This window comes from Jaculus jaculus, chromosome 1 (assembly GCF_020740685.1).
Source record: "Jaculus jaculus isolate mJacJac1 chromosome 1, mJacJac1.mat.Y.cur, whole genome shotgun sequence".
In the NCBI taxonomy this organism is placed as follows: Eukaryota; Metazoa; Chordata; class Mammalia; order Rodentia; family Dipodidae; genus Jaculus; species Jaculus jaculus.
The window spans coordinates 124,725,977-124,746,659 of NC_059102.1; the positions used below are offsets into that span (position 1 = coordinate 124,725,977).

Consider the following 20,683-nt stretch of genomic DNA (forward strand, 5'->3'; position numbering starts at 1 on the left):
AAACTGCTTCCCTCTGGTTTTCTGCCATCACCCTGGAAGATTTCTCCTGAACAATCAGGGAAATGCCCTGCAGATAGGACCAAAGCCTGGAGATGGTTCTGCCCTGGGTGAGGGCTCCCCGCTTCCTCACAACAGCTTCCTTCAGTGGAATGTCCCATTACACAGGAGATGGAGTCACTTGCCCAAAACCACAAGTTTCACTTCAAAATGACAGCTGGTTTGGATTTTTTTTTTTGGCTGAAGCTCATTGTTTTAACAGCTTGCCAGATTCCGTGGGACAGTGGGAACTTCCGATAGGAGACAGAAATTGGCTAGTCAGGGTAACAGAACCCCAGAGATTTTTTTTTTGGGGGGGTGGTAGGGTCTTACTCTAGTCCAGGCTGAGCTAGAATTCACTATGTAGTCTCAGGCTGGTCTTGAACTCATGTCGATCCTACCTCTGCCTCCTGAGTGCTGGGGTTAAAGGCGTGTGACACTAAGGCAGGCTGTGAATGCTTTTTTTTTTCTTGACTAAAAAGCAGAAAACAGTCACTGAACTTGCAGAAACCTGGATGTTACAGGCCCCAGGAAAGATCTCTAGATTAAACTTGTACCCTTCGGAGCACAGAAACTCTGATCCTTACGTAAGATTACTGGCAAGATTACTGGCGAAGTTGTAAAATCTGGTCTTTGTCTGAGTAACCTGCTGACCCAGTCTTCCTCATTTAGCCACTCCCCGTAAAAACTTAGATCTTTATGTAAGTTGTCAATAAAAAAAAAGTTTAAAAAAGGGACGGGTGTGGCAGCGCTCATGCGTTTAATCCCAACACTTGGGAGGCAGAGGTAGAAGGATTGCTGTGAGTTCGAGGCCACCCTGAATTCCAGGTCAGCCTGGACCAACCAGAGGGAGACCCTACCTCAAAAAACTGGAACCAACCAACCAACCCAGATCTGAGTCTCCAGGTGGGTTTCTCAAGCCCCTCTTGCCTCCCTGGGCAAGAGATCCACTTGGCTCCCTTCTCTTCCTAAAGCTTTAAGCTGTAATCAACTCTTTGTGGACCTCATTATGTGGTCTGTGGATTTCATTCTTCAAATTCATAGGACAAGGGTCTGGGAATGCCCCAAATTACTGCTGTGCTGGCATATAAGGAACCCCAAATTCCTGTATCACTTCCACAACCCAGCCAGTGGGGAGAAAGGTGGTGGTGGGAGCATGGCGGCTACCACCCTATTCTAAGTCCAAGCCGGCTAGTGAATGGACCAGAGGAGCAAGAGGTTGGGCCCGAGTGGGATGGGGACAGGCCACAGGCATACACACAGGCTAAGAGGAGTCAAGGCAGAGTTTATTGACCCCTGAGCCTTTTCCCCTTGCCTCCTCCTCTCAGGCCAAGACTGAGGTGGAGGAAACATAGACCCATGACCAGGCATCCACTGCCGAGATGAGGGTGCAGGGGGCCTGGAAAGATGCTCTCCCAACTTCCTGAAGCGGGGGGGGGGGGGGGCATGCATGCCACAAGGAGTCCTCCTGCTCTGCTCCTCCAGGAGTGGATAGGGCTCAATGACACTTGGGCAGCTCTGGGGCCAGGATGTGCTGCAGCCACCTGACTAATGACCACTACTGTCCCTGTCCACTTGGCTTCCTGAGTCTGGGAGCTTCTCCCTTGATCCCGTTTACAAGCTCCCTGCCCTTCAGAGAGAGCTCGGTGACTTCTATACCTCTCCCTGCCCAGTGTGACTGAAGACATCATCCGGAAGGGGCCAGTCAGTCTCAGCCTGGGGCCTAGAGGCCCTACCTGGCCCAAAAGACACAACATGGACACAAGGCTTTCACAGAAAGCCTCCTCAAGGGTGAAGAGGTGGCAGTGAGTCACTTGGCAGTTTTAGAAGGATGGGATCAGCACCTTGGGATGGAGGTGCGGGTCCTGTTTGCTTTGGTCTGGCATTGCCCAGGACCCCTCTGGGGTGGAAGCTGGGGCTCTGGATCCAGCATCCGCTGGCCCTCAGAGGGACATGAGGGGTAATCACAGCTTCTCTTCTCCTGCCTGGATGCGGGTATAGGCCTCTTGGTCCAGCGGAAGGTAGTGGCCCTTCCGGGCGTCCAGGTAGAAGAGTGGATCTTTCACAGCAGCTGGGTCAAAACCCTCTTTCCGCAGCTCTGTCTTCTGGAACTTGTAGGTCCCTAGTGGGTGGGGAAGAGAACTCAGAAAGTGCAAGCAGGGGCCTGAACCCGTGGAAATCTGTTGGCCACTGTTGTGAGAGGGAGGGCTAGAGAGAAAAAAGAGCAGTGTGGGAGGAAGTGGCGCCACCCTGTATAGTCTGAAAAGGGTTCATTATATTCTTCTCAGATCAGGCCAGGCACAGTGTGAGTGTGTGTGTGTGTCAAACTTAGGGACAGGCATGCTACCCCTGGCCCTACACTATCTAACCAACATTTCCCACTGGGCGACAGCAGAGTGAGTGCCAGAATTGGGGTTCTTCTGACTGTGGGGTTTCCCATTATTTAAGTGCTGAGTAATTACAGATGCTTCCGTGTCTTGAAGCAGGTGCTTAGTCATCTAAGATGCACGTTTTTTTTTTTTTGTAGTTGTTGTTCGAGGTAGGGCCTCACTCTAGCCCAGGCTGATCTGGAATTTACTATGTAGTCCCATGCTGGCCTCAAAATCAGGGTGATCCTCCTGCCTCCACACCTCCCCCAACCCTGACCGATTACAGATGCATGTGTTTTCAGATTTTAACATCTCTGACACAGTTTACTTCCTTTGTTAAATATTTATTTTTAAATCTTATTTGTTAGAGAGAGAGAGAGATAAAGGCAAAGGAATAATGGGGGCATCAGGACCTTCAGCCACTGCAAATGAACTCCAGACGCATGCTCTATCTTATGTGGCTTATGTGGATCATGGGGAATTGAACCTGGATCCGCTGGCTTTGCAGACAAGTACCTTAACCACTAACCTATCTCTCCAGTCCTTCTTTTTTTCTTTTTCTGTTTTTCCAACCCTTATTTTATATTTAAATAATACTTTATTTTTATCCATTTGACAAAAAAAAAAGGGGGAGAGAATGAGAGAATGGGCACGACAGGGCCTCCAGCCACTGCAGACAAAATTCAGATGCGTGTGCCCCCTTGTGCATCTGGCTAATGTGGGTCCTGGGGAATCAAACCTGGGTCCTTTGGCTTTGCAGGCAAACTCCTTAACTGCTAAGCTGTCCCTCCAGCCCTAGTTTTTAAAAATACTTTAAAGCCGGGTGTGGTGGCACACGCCTTTAATCTCCATCTTTAATGCCAGTACTTGGGAGGCAGAGATAGGAGGATCACCATCAGTCAAGTATACCCTGAGAGGACATAGTGAATTCCAGGTCAGCCTGGACTAAAGTGAAACCCTGCCTTGAAAAACAAAAACAAAACAACAACAACAAAAATATTTATTTATTTATTTGAGAAAGAAAGAGGCTGAGAGACAGAAAGAATGGGCATGCCAGGGCTTCCAGGCACTGCAAATGAACTCCAGATGTTTGTGACACCTTATGCATCTGGCTTACATGCGTGCTGGGGAATTGAACCTGGGTCCTTTTGGCTTTGTAGGCACACAACTTAATCACTAAGCTATCTCTTCAGCTCTGCTTTTTTTTTTTTTTTTTTTTTTTTTTGGTGGTGGTTGTTTTTTCAAGGTAGGGTCTTACTCTAGCCTAAACTGACCTGGAATTTACTATGTAGTCTCATAGTGGCCTTGAACTCATGGCAATCCTACTAATTCTGCCTCCCGAGTGCTGGGATTAAAGGTATGTGCCACCATGCCTAGCTGCTTACTTTTTTGTAAAATAAACAGTGTATTTTTTTTTTTTTTTTGAGGCAGGCTCTCACTGTAGCCCAGGCTCACCTGGAATTCACTCTGTAGTTTAGGGTGGCTTCTAATCAGCTATGTAGCTGAGGATGACCTTAAACTTCTGATCCCCCTGTTTCCACTAAGCCACTGCTGGAATTACAGGTATGCAGCACCACACCAGGAATACGTGGAGCGGGGAATGGAACCCAGGGCTTCATGCAGGATAGGCAAGCCTTCTACCAACTGAGCTACATCATCAGCCCCAACATTTCTCATCCACTGGTGTGAGCCTCATTACAGAGGGAAGATTGTTACTCACAGGGGCACATTTGTGCTCCATGTCACAGTTAATAAAGTGGTAGAGCTGGAATTTGACCGTGGGTATGACAAATACCAAGGGCTACGGAGCCCTCCCCTCCCTATGCCCACCAGCTTCTGTGATGTGGCTGGCAAATGCTCCAAGAAGGAACTTCAGTCTTCCTCAAACCCTGTGAATCTGAACTAGCCTTAGCACTTGTTTTGAACAGAGAACATGTGGCAGAAGCAATGCTGTGGGAGTTCTGAATAAGCCTAAGACACGCTCTTGGGGGAATGTGTTTGGACCAGTCCAGACTTGGGAAGGACGAGAAGCCATGTGGAGCAGAGGCTGACCGTCCTGGGCAAGGGCCCTAGACTGACAGTCCATGAAAGCACTTAAGATTTCGGCTCTTTGGTCACCCTGGCCCTTTCCCAAGTGCTCAGTAGCTATGCAGGGCTAACTGCAATCATAGTGGGTAATGAAGATACCAAACATTCCCATCATCACTGAAAGTTCTGCCTGACAGGGCTGCAGGGGGAATCAGCCAAGAGCCAGAAGTGACGAAGGCTATTTCAACTTCTCCTACCCCAACTTATAATTGAGCTTAACTCCCAAACTGCTGACCCACAGAACTGTGAAGAAATAAAGTGGCATCTAGGGCTGGAGTGATTGCTCAGTAGTTAAAGGTGCTTGCTTGCAAAGACTGCCAGCCTGGGTTCTATTCCCCAGTACCCATGCAAAGTCAGATACACAATGGGGTCCATGTATGTGGACCATGTTTGCAATGGCAAGAGGCCCTGGCATACCCACACTCTATGTTTCTATCTTTCAAATGACAAATAAAGTGGCATCTAAAGCCCTTTACGTGCAGTTTGTTCTGTAGCAAGGCTATTTAAAAGCCTCCCTGCCTCTCTTGGACAGAAGTCACATATGTTCAACTCTCTAGGCATGCACAGTTTCAGTCAATGAGCCGGACACCAATGTCACCTCCTGTACCACACTGAAGCTACACTGGCCCTTCTTACTGTATTAGCTAGTCCGTGAGGTCCAGGCATCTACTGCCTGACAGAGACCGTGTCAGTGGACTGCAATCAAAGGCAGGGGCTGATGTGACGACATATGGGAAGTGGCCATGCACCCCAGGATGAGCAGTCAATGAGAGAAAGCAGTGGGGAGAGCCAAAAAGGGGCAGTGAGGAGAACAAGAGTCTGGGCACCAGCCTCTGCACTTCATGTCCCAAGGAACTACCAAGAACCATCAGTGGGCCAATAATAGGTAGATGGATGGCACTGCCCGCCATGTGACTGTGGGCTTACTGCTCTCATAGATACCTACAACAGCCACTCTCATCTTTCCACTCCTTCTGGGCCATCTGGGATCCTCTGCCACATTCCACCCAGCAGGGAGAGATTTCTAGAGGGTGGATCTGACCAGGTTACTACCTTCCATAGCTCCCTTCTGTTCATAGAGAGTTCCTGTTCAGAGACTTCACAAGGGTGACTCCCACAGCCTGGATGTTTCCCATTCTGGTTCATGAGATCCTAGGCTTCTGGCCCCTGTTGGCCTCTCCCATTTCATCACACTGTTTGTTACTCTTGAAGTATGCAGATTTGGGGGCCTCTTTTTAATTTAATAGCATGCTATTTGTGTATAACCTATATCTACCCAATGTACTATATTATTTATTTGCTTATTATTTCTCTTCTCTGGTACTGGGGATAGAACCTAGGGCCTTGTGCCTGCTCGGCCAGTGTTCTACTACTGAGCTACATACCCAGTGGGGAGTCCTTTCAGTTCCTATCTCTGAGACTTCACAGTGGCAACTCCCACAGCCTGGAATGTTTCCCTCACTCATCCGAGTCTCAGTTGAAATGTCATCATTTGAGATAAAAGCTCCCACAAAGCGAGGGTTGTGTTGCGTCTGTGTCCCTAAGCCCTATCATGGTGCAAGGCACTAGTGCAGTATTCATCCCACTAGTGGACAATGAATATACTTCCTCCTCACTTCAGAGACCTGGAAACCTCCACACTGGAGGGTAATTCCCCAGCATTTGAGCAAGGCTGTGTGCCAAGGTCAAACAGCAATCAGGAGCCAGGCATGGTGGTGCACACCTATAATCCCAGAATTTAGGAGGCTGAGGTAAGAGGCCTGATGTGAGTTTGAGGCCAGCCTAGGGTTACAAAGTGAGTTCCAGGTCAGTCTGGGTTAGAGTGAGACCCAGCCACAAAGAAACAAAACATGGGTGGGGCGTGGTGGCGCATGCCTTTAATCCCAGCACTTGGGAGGCAGAGGAAGGAGGATCGCCATGAGCTTGAGGCCATCCTGAGACCACATAGTAAAGTCCAGGTCAGCCAGGGCTAGAGTGAGACCCTACCTCGAAAAAATAAAAAGAAACAGAACATGGGCTGGAAAGATATTTCAGTAGTTCAGGCACTTACCTGTGAAGCCTGGGGACCCAAGTTCAATTCCCCAGTACCCATGTAAGCCATATGCACAAGGTGGCACATGCATCTGGAGTTCCTTTGCAGTGGCTCTAGGCCCTAGCATGCCTAGATAATAGAGATTATATCTGCCTCTTTTTCTCTCTCTCAAAAAAATAAATAAAATGCTAAAAAACAAACAAAACAAAAATAAGTAACAACCAGGGGACATTCTCTCCAGAGTCCAGGAAGGACTGAGGCCTAGAACCCAGGAGTTAGAACAGAGGAGAGACAGACCTGTTTTGTGTAGCTCAGGCAGGAAGCGCAGGAAGATGGGCCGTGCATACAAGGGCAGCTCCTTCTCCAAGGCCTGTGCAAAGCGCTCTAGGTCACAGCTCTTGGCGGTGCTGGCCACAGCAGCCATTCCAGCCCGGCCTTCAGTTCCTGGGGGCAGGAGAGAGCATAACGAATGGCAGGCAGTGCTCTGACACACTTCTCTCTCCCTCCCCACACATACCTGGCACTTCAACACCATATACTGCCACGTCAGCCATGTCTAGCAGTCGGCTGAGCGTGCCCTCCACTTCGGTGGTAGACACGTTTTCCCCTTTCCATCGGAATGTGTCCCCAGTACGGTCTCGGAAGTATAGATAGCCCAGTTCATCCATCACCAGCACATCACCTAGGAAGGGATTAAGTGAACCAGGACCTGGCCAGCCTGGCTGTTGACCCAGGCAGTTCTCACTGAACCCAAAGATGTGTTTGACCACAGGGGCAGGGCTGGGGAAGTCCTGGGCAGGTGTTCTTTGAAAGTGGCAGAAATGTTCCTCATCCCTCCCTGCCTCTTCCAAGAGGTGTGGCTTTAAAGGCCTGGGGACCCACCAGTGAGGTAGGCTTGGTCCCCCTTCCTGAAGACATCATTAGCGATCTTCTTGTTGGCACTCTGGTTGAGGTACCCGTCGAAGCGGCGCAGAGGGTCTTGCTGGATGATGCGGCCCACCAGCTGGCCTGGCTGGCCTAGGGATGGGGAACGTGGTCAGACTTGTGGCCTGGGTGGCCTTTTCTACCTTTCCTCCCCAGTTAATGCACCCTGAAATCTTAAACTGATTCCATTCATTCTGCCCACCACAGACACACCCCAGTTCTGGGGCTGAGAATGTAGCTCAGAACTAGGGTGACACAGCATGCATAAGGCCACAGGTTCAAGAAACAAAACTGCTGGGCGTAAAGCCAGGCGTGGTGGTGCACACCTTTAATCCCAGCACTCGGGAGGCAGAGGTAGGAGGATTGCTGTGAGTTTGAGGTAACCTTGAGACTACATAGTGAATTCCCGGTCAGCCTGGGCTAGAGCGAGGCCTTAACGGTAAAGAAAACAAAAAACAAACAAACAAAAAAAAAACCAGAAATGTTCTGTTTCCTCCCCAGTCAGGAGCTAGCCAAGGGCAGGGAGTTCAGCTTGGCAGGTCTGGTGCCCTGGCCCTCAGTGATTTGGGTTCAATGAAGTGATGCAGGGAAAAGCAAACAGTGGAAGGCTGCAGGCTCTACCAAACAAGCCGGCCGCACTGAGTCCCTGCTCCAGCCCTGGCTGTACTCAAAGTGTTTCATGATCTGTATCACAGATAATCCTTAGGTCAACCCATGAGCCAGGTGCTGCCCTAAGCCCTGGGTGCAGGCGGAGACTCAGGCACATTAGTTGACTCACTTGCAGCACAGGCTAAGCCAGAGTCAATCCCATGCGGTCAGATGGCAGGGCCCTCTTGGGTCACCATGAAAAGAACATGGATGGAGGGCTGGAGAGATGGGTTAGTGGTTGCCTGAGAAGACTAAGAAGCCAGGTTCAATTCCCCAGTACCCATGTATGCCAGATGCGCAAAGTGCCTCATGTGTCTGGAGTTTGTTTGCAGTGGCTGGAGGTCCTGGTGTGCCCATTCTCTCTCAAATGAATAAATAAACTATTAAAAAGACAAGAACATGGACTGATGCATGGGTGGTTAATGCAAACACATAATTGGCAGCTCTAAGAGCAGAGCTTGACTGACAGCCACTGGTCCCAACAGGCTCTCTGCCCAACCATCCTCCAGGGCCAAGAGCTCTTCTACTGACCCCCAACTCCCTCCTGGGACAGACCTGGTTGACAGGGAATGCAGACGCCATCAGGTCCCCGGATCAGCTCCATGGTGTCCTCATTGACCCGTACCAGCCGGATGGGGTACACAAAGGACAGGATGCGGCTGTTGAAACCGCAGGCTCCCACCTGTGAAAGCCAACACCTGAGCCAGGGCTCCAAGGGTTCTCTGACTAGACAATGGGGGAGAGGAGGGGCTCTGGAACCACTCTCCTGCTAGAACTCCGCCCACCCCTCTTGCTGCTCAGAGCCATTCCACGGTCCCTCCCCACCACCCCCAATCTGAACCGTACCTGGCTGTCAAAGTTGCCCAGGCTACAGTTGCACTCGGTGGCCCCGTAAAACTCGGCCACCTGGGGGATGTGGAATCGGTTGGAGAAGTCGGTCCAGATGGACTGCCGAAGGCCATTGCCCAGTGCCATGCGCACCTTGTGCCGAGACTCCGCCTCACGGGGCGGCTGGTTCAGGAGGTAGCGGCAAAGTTCACCAATATACTGCACAATCTGAGGTGGGTGTGATGTGAGTCTAGGCTCCTGGGGGTGCCCTACTTCACCACCTCTCCATTCTCCCAACCCCTCCACTTTTAGGGCCTGTCTGTGTAGTCCTCTCCCTCTCTGTGTCTCAGTCTCCCCAAGTGAACAATGGAAATGTTAACCAAGGAACCCTTTTGAACCATACCAACTGTACAACAGATGCCCCAAAGTACGGGTGACAGTGGGACCGGGGCTGCTCATCCCCTTCCCTTCTCACTCACAGTGCAGTTGTACTTGATACAATCATCCCAGAATCGGGAGGCTGAGAACTTCTTCCGGATCACCACTGTCAAGCCATGGATCAGGCACTGGCCCACCCCTACGATGTTTCCTGAAAGAGAGGGACTAGAGATGAAGGAAACAGGAACCTCACCCCTACAGCCTCATCTTGCTCAGGATATTCGTGAAAAGAGAGAGAGAACAAACTACAACAAACTCAAAACACATGCACCGTTTTGTACATCTGGCTTTACATGGGTACTGGGGAATTGAACTGGGCCTTCAGGTTTTGCAAGCAAGCACCTTTAACCCACTGAGCAATCTCGCTAGCCATGTTTTTCTTTCTTATTTTTTCTCCAAGGTAGGGTCTCACTCTAGCCCTGGCTGACCTAGAATTCACTTTGTAGTCATAAGGTGGCCTTGATCTCACAGTGATCCTCTTACCTCGGCCTCCTGAATGCTGGGGTTAAAGACATGTAACACCACACCTGGCCTGTTTTTTTGTTTTTAATTTTTTTGGTTGTCCGAGGTAGAGTCTCACTCTAGCCCTGGCTGACCTGGAGTTCACTATGTAGTCTCAGAATAGCCTCAAACTCATAGTGATCTCTCTACCTCTGCCTCCCAAGTGCTGGGGTTAAAGCATGCGCTACCATGCCTGGCTTTTAAAAATATTATTTATTTATTTATTTGTAAGCAGAGAGACATACAGAGAAGAGAGACAGACAGAATGGATGTGCCAGGGCAAATGAACTCCAAATGCATGTGCCACTTTGTATATCTGGCTTTACATGGAAACCAGGGAATTGAACTTGGGTCGTTAGGCTTTGCAGACAAGTTCCTTAACCTCTAAGGCATTTCTCCAGCCCCAGCCCCAGTGAACACCTCACTTTTGTTTGAGACAGGGGCCCATGCAGTGCAGGCTCAGGCTCACTATGCAGCTGAAGATAACCTTGAGCTTCTGATCTTCCTGCCTCTACCTCCTACATGTTGCTGGTATTCTAAGCATCTACCACTGCACCTGGCTTCCAGGCTGACCTCGTAGGCTCTTTCCTCTGGTCTCCCTCTGCCCTGTCCTGCTTATACCAACTGGTCATACCTTTCCCCTATTCAGATACCTTCTATGCCTCCCCAGCACCTATGGACTCAAGCCCACACTCCTTACACTGCCCCAGGAGACTGGCACTGGCCATTCAGCCAGGTAAGACTGAGCACCCCCCCCCGCACCTCATTCCTGCCTCCTCCTGGCCCCCGCCATGCTCTCCCTGTATGTGGTATTGGTGCTCCCCATTCCTCCTCCATCCTCATCAAGCCATCTGCTATCTTTCCCCTCATGTTGGCTAGGTTCCCGTCATCGCCCACTGCTCAATACACACACTGCCCAGAAGCATCTGGAGGGTTGGAACAATACACTCAAGCCCTGTCTTCCTCTGTACTGAGCACATCTGTGGAAACCAATCCCAACACAGAGCAGCCTGAGTGTCCCCTACCAGGAGTCTCATGTCACCATCAATGGACAAGGAGACTGAGGTGAAGTCAATGGCCAGGCTTGGGTTTGCACATGGACTTAAGCTCATGTGTTTCTACTGCATGATGCTACCCTGGCCAGAAGGGTGGGGCTCTTAGGAACATGCACATACTCAAAGCTGGGGGGCAGGCCCAGGTCACCTACCTGCTGAGTGGTAGAGGGGGAGGCAGTCATAGACAATGTCGTCAGGCTGCATGCGGAATCCGTAGTACACCAGGGCAGCCATGCGGTAATACCTGCAGTGCAGGGCAAAGGCTTTGGTGGGCCCCTCAAAGAGGCTCCCAGACCCACTCAAGCCCACCTCTGCCCTGGGGTACCTGCTATGCACCACGATGGCAGCTTTGGGTAGCCCTGTGGTTCCAGACGTGTAGACGTAGAAGAGCTTATCTGCAGAAAACACACACAAGCGGTTACGAGTGGCGCACAGGCTCATCCCACGTGTGCTGCAGACCGCTCTTCCAGGAAGCCTACTCGACAGCCGCCAAACCCTTTCCGCATCCACGCCTCCTGGGCGTCACACTGAAGCAGGTTAGGGAGAGTCACTGGTGGCTAAGATGGGTACAGGGCCAGCCCTCCTGGAGGTACTAGCTGTGTGGGCCAATCAGGTAAGGGCAAGGTCTTCTGACACTGAGCCAACTGCAGGAGCACAGAACCTGATATGAGCTGGCAGCATTACTAAAACGGGCCTTGATGAACCAGGTGGGCTTCTGAAAGGAAAGGATACCTACCCACGTTTCAGCTGCAAGACATGGGGTACTGAGGAAACTTCTTCTGTACCACTGACCTCTATTTACCCCAAAACAGGGACTGTCATATAATAGTGCCTATCCAAGGCTCAGCTACAGGTGACATTTGCAGCAGTTACCTCAGGTTGGCTGGCATCTTCTGTGTGTCAGCCCTGAGCAGCAGGAGGGCACAGGGTAAGCCAGCCATAGGGCCTTCCCTCAAGAAGCTTCCCAAAGAACCCAGGAGATAAGATAAGGGAGGCAGTGACAAGGAAATGACAAGTTAGTGAGCCCAGTCTGCCATGCCTTTGCCTAGGGGCTTGACCCAGTCTATATTTTTCAAACCTTAAAATTGACCCATGAAGCAGATTGTTAGTGCTGGGCATGGTGACGCACGCCTTTAATTCCAGCACTGAGGAGGCAGAGGTAGGAGGATCACAGTGAGTTCAAGGCCACCCTGAGACTACACAGTGAATTCCAGGTCAGCCTCAGCTAGTAGTGTAAGACTCTACCTCAACAAACAAACAAACAAACAAAAAAAAAAAAAAAAGAGAAAAAAATAGTAGATTGAGAGTTTCCCCAACTATATGGCTCAGAGGGCAGGTGCATGCCAGTGGTCACACAAAGGAAGTGGCATGGTCAGGCAATGTGAGGCTAAGTGACTTCCCAGGTAAAGGAGATAAAGGCCAAGCTAAAGGAGGGTAGATCTAATATAGGAAGAAGTGATGAGAGTCAGGGAGGCTGCCTGGAGGAGGGGGCAAAGGCATTCCAGTACAAGGAGGACCATAGCTGGGGACCTGGCAGATCCTATACTGGACAGGGGATTGATGAACATGCTGAGGGTCTTGCCCCTCACCCACCTCTCCACCTCAACTCCAGCTAAGACACAGACAAAGCTGAAGCAGGCTCCTAGGGTACATTTGGTTCGGCACCCTAGGCATCAAGTTAGGCTGTTCCGCAAATCAGCTTCAACCTGGTACTTTCACACACATCAGCCTATTTCACCTTACATTTCACCCAGACTGTCTCTGGCTTTCCATCTCCATTGTCCAGATGGAAAATGGGAGTTGATGTGACCTGTTCAAAGAACACGGCAAGTTTGCAGAATACCCGAGCCTTCTGGTCCCGAGGCCGCTGCTGTACTGGGCCCATTTCAGCCCGCTCCAGGGCCGAGGGACCCACCTGTGAAGTCCTTGGCAGGCTGACTGGGCAGGTGCTTGGGAGCGTCTTCCAGCAGTGGATCCAGGTGCTCTGTGTTGGAGGGTACTGCACTGGGTTCCCAGGGGCCTGAGCAGAAGAGGCTGAGCAAGGGGTCCAGGCTGGCATGGACTTCACAGACAGCTGTGGGGGAGACAGCACAGGTCAGCAGGCAAGCCAGGAAGCATGGTGCTCCTAGGACCTTTGCTCATACTCGCATTAGCCACGCTGTCAGGAGAGACTTACTGGTGTGTGGAGGAGGCGAGTGAAACCCTTTCACCATTGCTAGGAGCTATAGCTGCCTTGAGGTGCTTGCTTAACTACAGTGGGCTTCTCAGGCACAGCCTCCTCATCACACTGCTCTGGGAAGTGGGACCAGTATCAGCCCTCCTTCTCTTTGTATTTTTGGGAGAATCTTGTTTATGTAGACCTGGCTATGGATATGTTATCCAAGCTTGCATTTATTTATTTATTTATTTAAGTTTTTTGAAGTAGGACCTCACTCAGGTCCAGACTGACCTGGAATTCACTATGTAGTCTTAGAGTGGCCTTGAACTCACGGTGATCCTCCTACCTCTGCCTCCTGAGTGCTGGAACTAAAGGCGTGAGTCACCATGCTCGCTTTTTTAAAAAATATTTTATTTTTATTTATTTGTTTAGTTTTGATTTTTCAAGGTAGGATCTCACTCTAGCCCAGGCTGACCTGGAGTTCACTATGGAGTCTCAGGCTGGCCTCCAACTCACGGCAATCCTCCTACCTCTGCCCCAAGTGCTGGGACTAAAGGCGTGTGCCACCACGCTTGCTTTTTTTAAAAAAAAAAAAAAAATTATTTTTATTTATTTATTTATTTTTGATTTTTCGAGGTAGGGTCTCACTCTAGCCCAGGCTGACCTGGAATTCACTATGGAGTCTCAGGCTGGCCTCCAACTCACGGCAATCCTCCTACCTCTGCCTCCCAAGTGCTGGGATTAAAGGCGTGCGCCACCATGCCCGGCTAATATTTTATTTTTATCTATTTATTTATTTGACAGAGAAAGAGGGAGAGAGAATAGGCGCGCCAGGGCCTCCAGCCAGTGCAAACGAACTCCAGATGTATGCGCCCCCTTGTGCATCTGGTAACGTAGGTCCTGGGAATCACCTGGGTCCTTTGGCTTTGCAGGCAAACACCTTAACAGCTAAGCCATCCCTCCAGCCCCCAAGCTTGCTTTTAATTTGTAGCAATCCTCTTGCCTCAGCCTGGCAAATACTGGCATTACAGATGTGAAACACCATGCTCAGCTGCCATGAGCCCATTTTACAAATGAGGAAATCAAGCGCTGAGGATGAAATGGTTCTGTATCACATGAAACTCTGGGCTCTTACCCCACATTGTAGTATGGGCCTGATGGGAGACTGGGTAGTGGGACTCAGAGGCTTCCCTTCTCAAAGGTTTTTTGGGACTGCACAGATTCCACATACTCAGCCTGGGCATGGGACAGTCTTGGCCTGTTGCTCCTATTTCTTCTGGCTTTTTATTTATTTTGCTTGTGTATGTGTATAGATTACGTGTGGCGAGGCATGCCAAGTGTGATGTGTGTGTGTAAAGATGTGTGCAGGTAATGCACATGCATGCAGAGGACAGAGGCCTTCAGAGGCCTTCTCTGTTGCTCATCCATGTAGTTCCTTGAGATGAGGTCTGTCCGTCAACCTCAAGCTGCAGTCTTTAGGCAGTGAGCCCCAGGGACTGTCCGGTCTACTTCCTGAAGACTGGGGTTTTTGGTTTTGGTTTTTCAAGGAAGGGTCTTGCTCTGATGCAGGCTGACCTGGAATTCACTATGTAGTCTCAGGGTGGCCTCAAACTCACTGCGATCTTCCTACCTCTGACTCCCCAGTGCTGGGATTAAAGGAGTGCGCCACCACGCCCGGCTCCCCCAGCTTTTGAGCAGTCTCAGGCCTTTCCTGCCTTCATGCTTAAGCAGGACATGCTCTTAACTGATGAGCCATTTCCCCAGCATTTTTTAAAATAAAATATTTTATTTTTATTTATTTATTTAACAGGGAAAGAAGAGGAAAAAGAGAGAGAGAGAGAAAAAGAGAGAGGGAGAGAGAGAGATAGATAATGGGCACGCCAGGGCCACCAGCCACTGCAAACGAACTCCAGATGCATGTACGCCCTTGTACATCTGGCTAATGTGGGTCCTGGGGAGTCAAACCTGGGTCATTTGGCTTTGCGGGCAAATGCCTTAACAGCCAAGCCATACCTCCAGCCCTCCCCAGCATTTTCTTTTCTTCAGTGTTGGAGGTGGAACCTAGGTTTTCCACATGCTAGGCATGTGTTGCACCACAGAGCTACATCTCCAGCCTCTCTTGGCTTCCCCTCTTCTACCTCCCTGCAGTATCTCTCTTTCTCCTTTTGCAGTATTTTAATACCTTCCCTATTACCCCATGAGCATAGTAGCATGGGAATAAAGAACAGGGACCCAATATCAAATCCCAGTGTTGCTACGTAGAACCACGTGTTCTTGGGTGAACTCCTCACACCTCTCTAAACCTGTACCATCAACCATAAAACCAGACAACAATCCTTCCCACCCCAGTCCTAGTGAAGACCACAGCTGCTCACAGAAAGCACCATGCTCAGTGCTTTCAGTGTGTGATGCAGCAACAAATTAAATGCAGGCTCTGTTGGAGGGTAGGGAGTAAATTATGTTCCTCTTGTGGAAATAATACAAAATGAAGTTGAGCCAGTCATGGGATCAGCAGCCATCACATCTTAGGATCAGCTAGCACTGGCCACTATGCTACTCCTTCAGGGCCTGCATTTTTTAAAAAATATTTTATATATGCCATGTATGGTGATGCATGCCTTTAGTCCCAGCACTTGGGAGGCAAAGATAGGAGGATCACTGTGAGTTTGAGGCCACTGAGACTATACAGTGAATTCTGGATCAGCCTGGGCTAGGATACTACCTTGAAAAACCAACCAAACAAACAAAAAATTTAATTTTAATTTATGAGAGAGAACGACACACCAGCACCTCTAGCCACTGCAAATGAACTCCAGATGCATGTGCCACCATGTGCACCTGGCTTACCTAGGTACTGGAGAATTGAACCTGAGTCTTTAAGCTTAGCAGGCAAGCGCGTTAACTCCTAAGCCATCTCTCCATCCCAGCAAGCACCTTCTTGACATTTGTGGCACAACAGATGGGGAAACTAAGGCTCAGAATCTGTCACTCAGGATCTCCAACATCCCTGGCAGGGACCAGAAACTTTGACTCTGAGGGATCCTTATTATAATTATGGATCTACACAGCCTCCCAAAAGGCTGGAAGGGGGATGTCATCTGTGCCAAGGACCTTCCCACCTATCCCTCACCCCTTAAAGCTCACCTGGGGCCATTTCACTGCCAAAGATGAGGACTCGTGCCTTTGAAGTGTCGATACAGTGGCGTAGGGCATCGCGTCTAAGGTTGGTGTTGATGAGGGCCGCTTCCACACCCAGCTTGGCCATGCCCAGCCACAGACCCACAAACTCGTTTCGGTTTTCCATGAAGAGGGCAACCACGTTGCCTGAGGCCAGGCCCCGGGCCTGCAGGAAATTGGCCACACTGCTTGAATAGTCATCCAGTTGGCGGAAGGTCCAGTGGGTGTCTGTGCCCTCAAAAATCAGGGCCGTTTTGTCGGGGTGGCGCTGCACCGTTGAGGCAAACAACATGGGCACTGTCCTTCGCTCCCGCAGGTACTTCCGGACTTTGGCTTTCACCTTCAAGAGCACCATGCCGCCACTGTGTGCAAGCCAGCAAGACAGCCATGACTGCTATGCCTAGAAGGCTGGGGACCTGTGCCTCAGATGCAAGCTCTCTCACAATACTTCCAAACGGCAGATCAAGAGTGCTTGGTACTGTCACACATACCCTTGCACCAAGGTCTCACAGCACTAAAAGATTCTGTGATTACTCTCCCTTGGTGGAGTAGGAGGAAACCTGGCTCCCATGGTGCCATGGGATGCCTAGGGCTTCAGAAGTGGAGTGTGGCTGAGCTGAGAACAGAACCCCAGGCCTCAGTGGCTCCAGAGTTTAACTCCTACCCCACTCTAAGCTCTGCCAAAAGTCTTCCAGGACCCCTGCCCAGTCTAGACTGCTAGTCTCTTTTACATTCACCACCTTGTCTCTCCGATCTACTCCATGCCAGGAACAGGTAAAATGTCCAGTGTTCCTGGCACCTGACAAGTCCTCCTTTGTACCTCAACCTGTCACCCTCCAGCTGCTAAGCCTCTGTCAGTGCCGGGCCTTCTGGTTATGCTCCCCTTCTTCCCCTCCTTCCCAGCACCTCTGAAGTACAACTCCTTTCTTCCCTCCAAGCAACCTCTGGGATTACTGCCCTGGGTCCCGCTCGGAAGCTGTCTCTCCCTGCTTTATGCTCCAACATGCTAGCACCCTTTCTGTAGGACCACCAGATGCCTTCCTTTAAAGTCAGCCCAGAATGACAAATGCTAGGCCACCTGTTGTGGGAGTGGCTCGCTATGCTGGAAGTTGCTGGAACACAGGAGTGAGGAAGATTGCCAGGGTCTCTGGCTGCATGGCACTGCCAGTTTAGGGAGTTACTTCATCCCTTTCTTATCCTCCAGCTGGTCTGAGTTTGTCAGATGGGATCTGCCTTGTTCCTCTCTGGGCCTCAGAGCCAGCCTGGTACCTAACATACAGTAACTGGCAACAGGTTCTCCCAGACATCTGGGAGTGCCCTCTTGTGACCTCACAGGCTAGTGCCAACCTGAGGACAGATCCTTTCACATTGGGTTCTTTTTCACCTTGTTATAAACTTGAGTGTCTTCAGGACTACTTAAAGATGTCTCCTCAGCATATCTGGTTTGATAGATGTCCCAACTCCTGAAGTCTGCCCCAGGCCAAAGAGCCTCAATTAGGGAGACTCCCAGGGAGAAGACTTTGACCTTGGAGATGGAGGTACCAAGTACTACTGTCAGGGGAAAGGTGTGGGCCAGAAGCTGTGCCTTTGGGACCCAGATGTTCTATGCTGTTAGGGACAATGGGGTCTGGTTTAGGAAGCCCAGTGTAGTTGAGAACCCCCAAGAAATGCTAGATCAGGTACTCACAAGACATCGCGTCTGATGGTCTTAAAGAAGATCCGGACGAAGCGCCAGCCACCAGAGCCCAAGTACAGAAGGACCAGAGAGAACCCCACCTGGGTCCAGGGCAGTTTCAGCACCAGCTTGGAGAATAGTAGCGCCCCCACCAGAGATGCACCAAGCAGCATCATGACCTGCACATACAAAGCAGTCAGGGGACTCAAACATCTATTTTCCCACTTCCTGACCCAGCAACCACTTCAGTATGATCCCAAAGGGTTAAGTCGAGGTGAGGTTTAGCCACCCTTAAAGGGACAGGATGGGGCTCTGTCCAGGCCTTGGTTCCATGACTGGCTGGAACCTGAAGGGCTCTAGGGGTAAGTAGAGGGAAGAAGTTCTAACCACCTCTAACTACCACTTACCAAGTGCCTGTGGGCCAATCCCTTCCTTACTTCAGGCTACATGCAATGGGGTTCTGCCCTATGCAACGGGGTAGTCAGACTTGTTCTCAGGGACTTTGCAGACCAAATAGGGCAATCTACTCCCCTCGATCCAAGGACCCTAACCAAGATGGAGGGTACTGATTTAAGCAGCTTCTGGCTTGACTACCCTTCCAGAGCTCTAGGGCAGCTTCCTGACAAGGAAGCCCTTTACAGTCCCTGCCCACGGACTCTGACAGCATTGTGCCTGTACTGGTCCACAGAGGGCAACGCAGCAAATGGGATACAAGCAGGAGATACCTGAGAGGTGACAGCCCAGGGAAGGGTGGGGCAAGATGAGAGAGAGGAAGAGGGTCTTTAAACACCCCACCCACACACTGGGACGAATTGTTGTGGGACTAGGGCCTACAGGAATGGGAAAGGCTAATTGTGCTGAAGGGGTGGGCTGAGATTAAGACTCAGGCTTTATTCCGGTCTGCTTGTGGATTGTCCAAGGGGTCAAGTAATGGAATTCAGGTTTTCTTGGGATTTCCCTGTTCTTGAGAGGGGCAGAAGGTCCTCAGTGGATGTGGAGTCGCTAGAGAACCTTCAAGCTAGCTTGACGACACCACCTGGATCACAGGGAGTCCCTTTCTCCTGAAGAAAAGCATAAACCAGGAGTGGGAGGCCTAATCCGGCTTGCCCAATGTCAATGTCAGGATCTCCCCAAGGTTCTCTTACCTCTTGCCTCTCAACGCCCGCCAGAGCGAAGGCTGGGAACGAGTCCATGGAGGGCTGAGAGGGGCAAGGGCAAGGAAGGGATAGTGCAGACCGATCTTGCCCCTAGACAGGCAGGACACTAGAGCAGCGCCCGGTAGAGGAGACAGAGGGACAGGGCGCGCCCATCACCCCACTACTCGGCCAGACACGGTTCCCCTTCTCGGGAACCTGCCGTCCCCACCTGAGCTCACCCGGCTTCGGCTCCGCGGCGCGGCGCCCCGTCCAAATGCGGCCCGGCTGCGGCAGCAGAATGCGGAGTGCTGGGGGCATCGGCCGCCCCTGCGCGCACACAGCCGAGACTCGGAGGCGCTTGGCCGGCTCCGCGCCCGTGTGGGATCCCCACGGCGGTCGTATTCCACTCCGCCCACCTCCCGCACCCAGACGGAGGCCCCGCAGGCCCCGCAGCACAGCCTCCCGCGCCGTCTCCGCCACCGACGAGCCTCGGAGCCCCAAGGCTCAGCGAAATCCCAACCCAGCCCAAGCCCAGTGCGCTCTGCACCGCCCCGCCCAGCCAGTCCTGCGCGCGCCACTGCCCCCGCTGCCGCGCAGCACCACTAGAGTCGTAACTCGAGTCCCGGGGCATGTTGGGAGTTGTGGTCCAAGAAGCGATTCCTCCGTGCAGTTCCTGGGGAGCGCATCCCCACCTGAGTGGTCATTTGACAGTCCTTAACCCGCTCCCAGGTCAAGGCAGAATTCATTTATTAACATTATTTTTATTTATTTTCAAGAGAGATAGAAAATGGGCACGCCAGGGCCTCCAGCCACCACAAATGAACTCCAGATGCATGTGCCCCTTGTGCATTTGGCTTAAGTGTGTTCTGAAGAATCGAACCTGGGTCCTTTGGCTTCACAGGCAAACGCCTTAATGGCTAAGCCATCTCTCCAGCCCCTCATTTTTATTATTTTTGATTTTTTGGATTTTTCGAGGCTGGGTCTCACTATCCCAGACTGACCTGGAAAACACTCTAGCTCCATGAACTCACAGCAGTCCTCTTACCTCAGCCTCCCAAGTGTTGGGATTAAAGACGTGCGCCACCAAACTCGGCTTTAAATTATTTATTTATTTATTTATTTATTTATTTATTTATTTATACAGACACTCCACAGCATCTTGTCACTGTAAATGAACACCACTTGCACTTTTTTGTGTCTGACTTTTATGACTAGTTTGGGGAATTGAACTCGGATTGGCAGGCTTTACAAGCAAACACCTTTGACCACTGAGCCATTTTCCCAGCCTTTGTTTGTTTGTTTTTGTTTTTTCGAAGTAGGGTTTCACTCTAGTCCAGGCTGACCTGGAATTCACTATGTAGCCTCACGGTGCCCTAGAACTCACGGTGATCTTCCTTCCTCTGCCTCCGAGTCCTGGGAGTAAAGGCGTGCACCACCATGGCCAGTCATCCCATCGGGACTGGAGGGATGGCTTAGCGGTTAAGGCGCTTGCCTGCGAAGTCAGAGGACCCTGGTTTAATTCCCCAGGATCCATACTAGCCAGATGCAAACGGGGCGCACACGCCTGGAGTTCGTTTGCCGTGGCTGGAAGCCCTACTGCGCCCATTTTCACTCGTTC

At 50.9% G+C, this 20,683-nt stretch overlaps 1 protein-coding gene across 1 annotated transcript; it reads right to left on the reverse strand.

Moving 5' to 3' along the window:
- Positions 1-1,301: 1,301 nt before the first annotated feature.
- Positions 1,302-19,547, reverse strand: Slc27a4 (solute carrier family 27 member 4). The gene is made up of 13 exons (XM_004671609.3): positions 19,305-19,547; positions 17,942-18,108; positions 16,222-16,616; positions 12,835-12,993; positions 11,245-11,314; positions 11,072-11,163; positions 9,405-9,514; positions 8,944-9,153; positions 8,653-8,779; positions 7,408-7,542; positions 7,043-7,207; positions 6,823-6,969; positions 1,302-2,158 (listed from the first exon to the last, which is right to left on the reverse strand). The coding sequence occupies exons 2-13, from the start codon at positions 18,103-18,105 to the stop codon at positions 2,001-2,003; spliced, it is 1,932 nt and encodes a 643-aa protein (XP_004671666.1). The 5' UTR covers positions 18,106-18,108; positions 19,305-19,547; the 3' UTR covers positions 1,302-2,000.
- Positions 19,548-20,683: the final 1,136 nt, after the last annotated feature.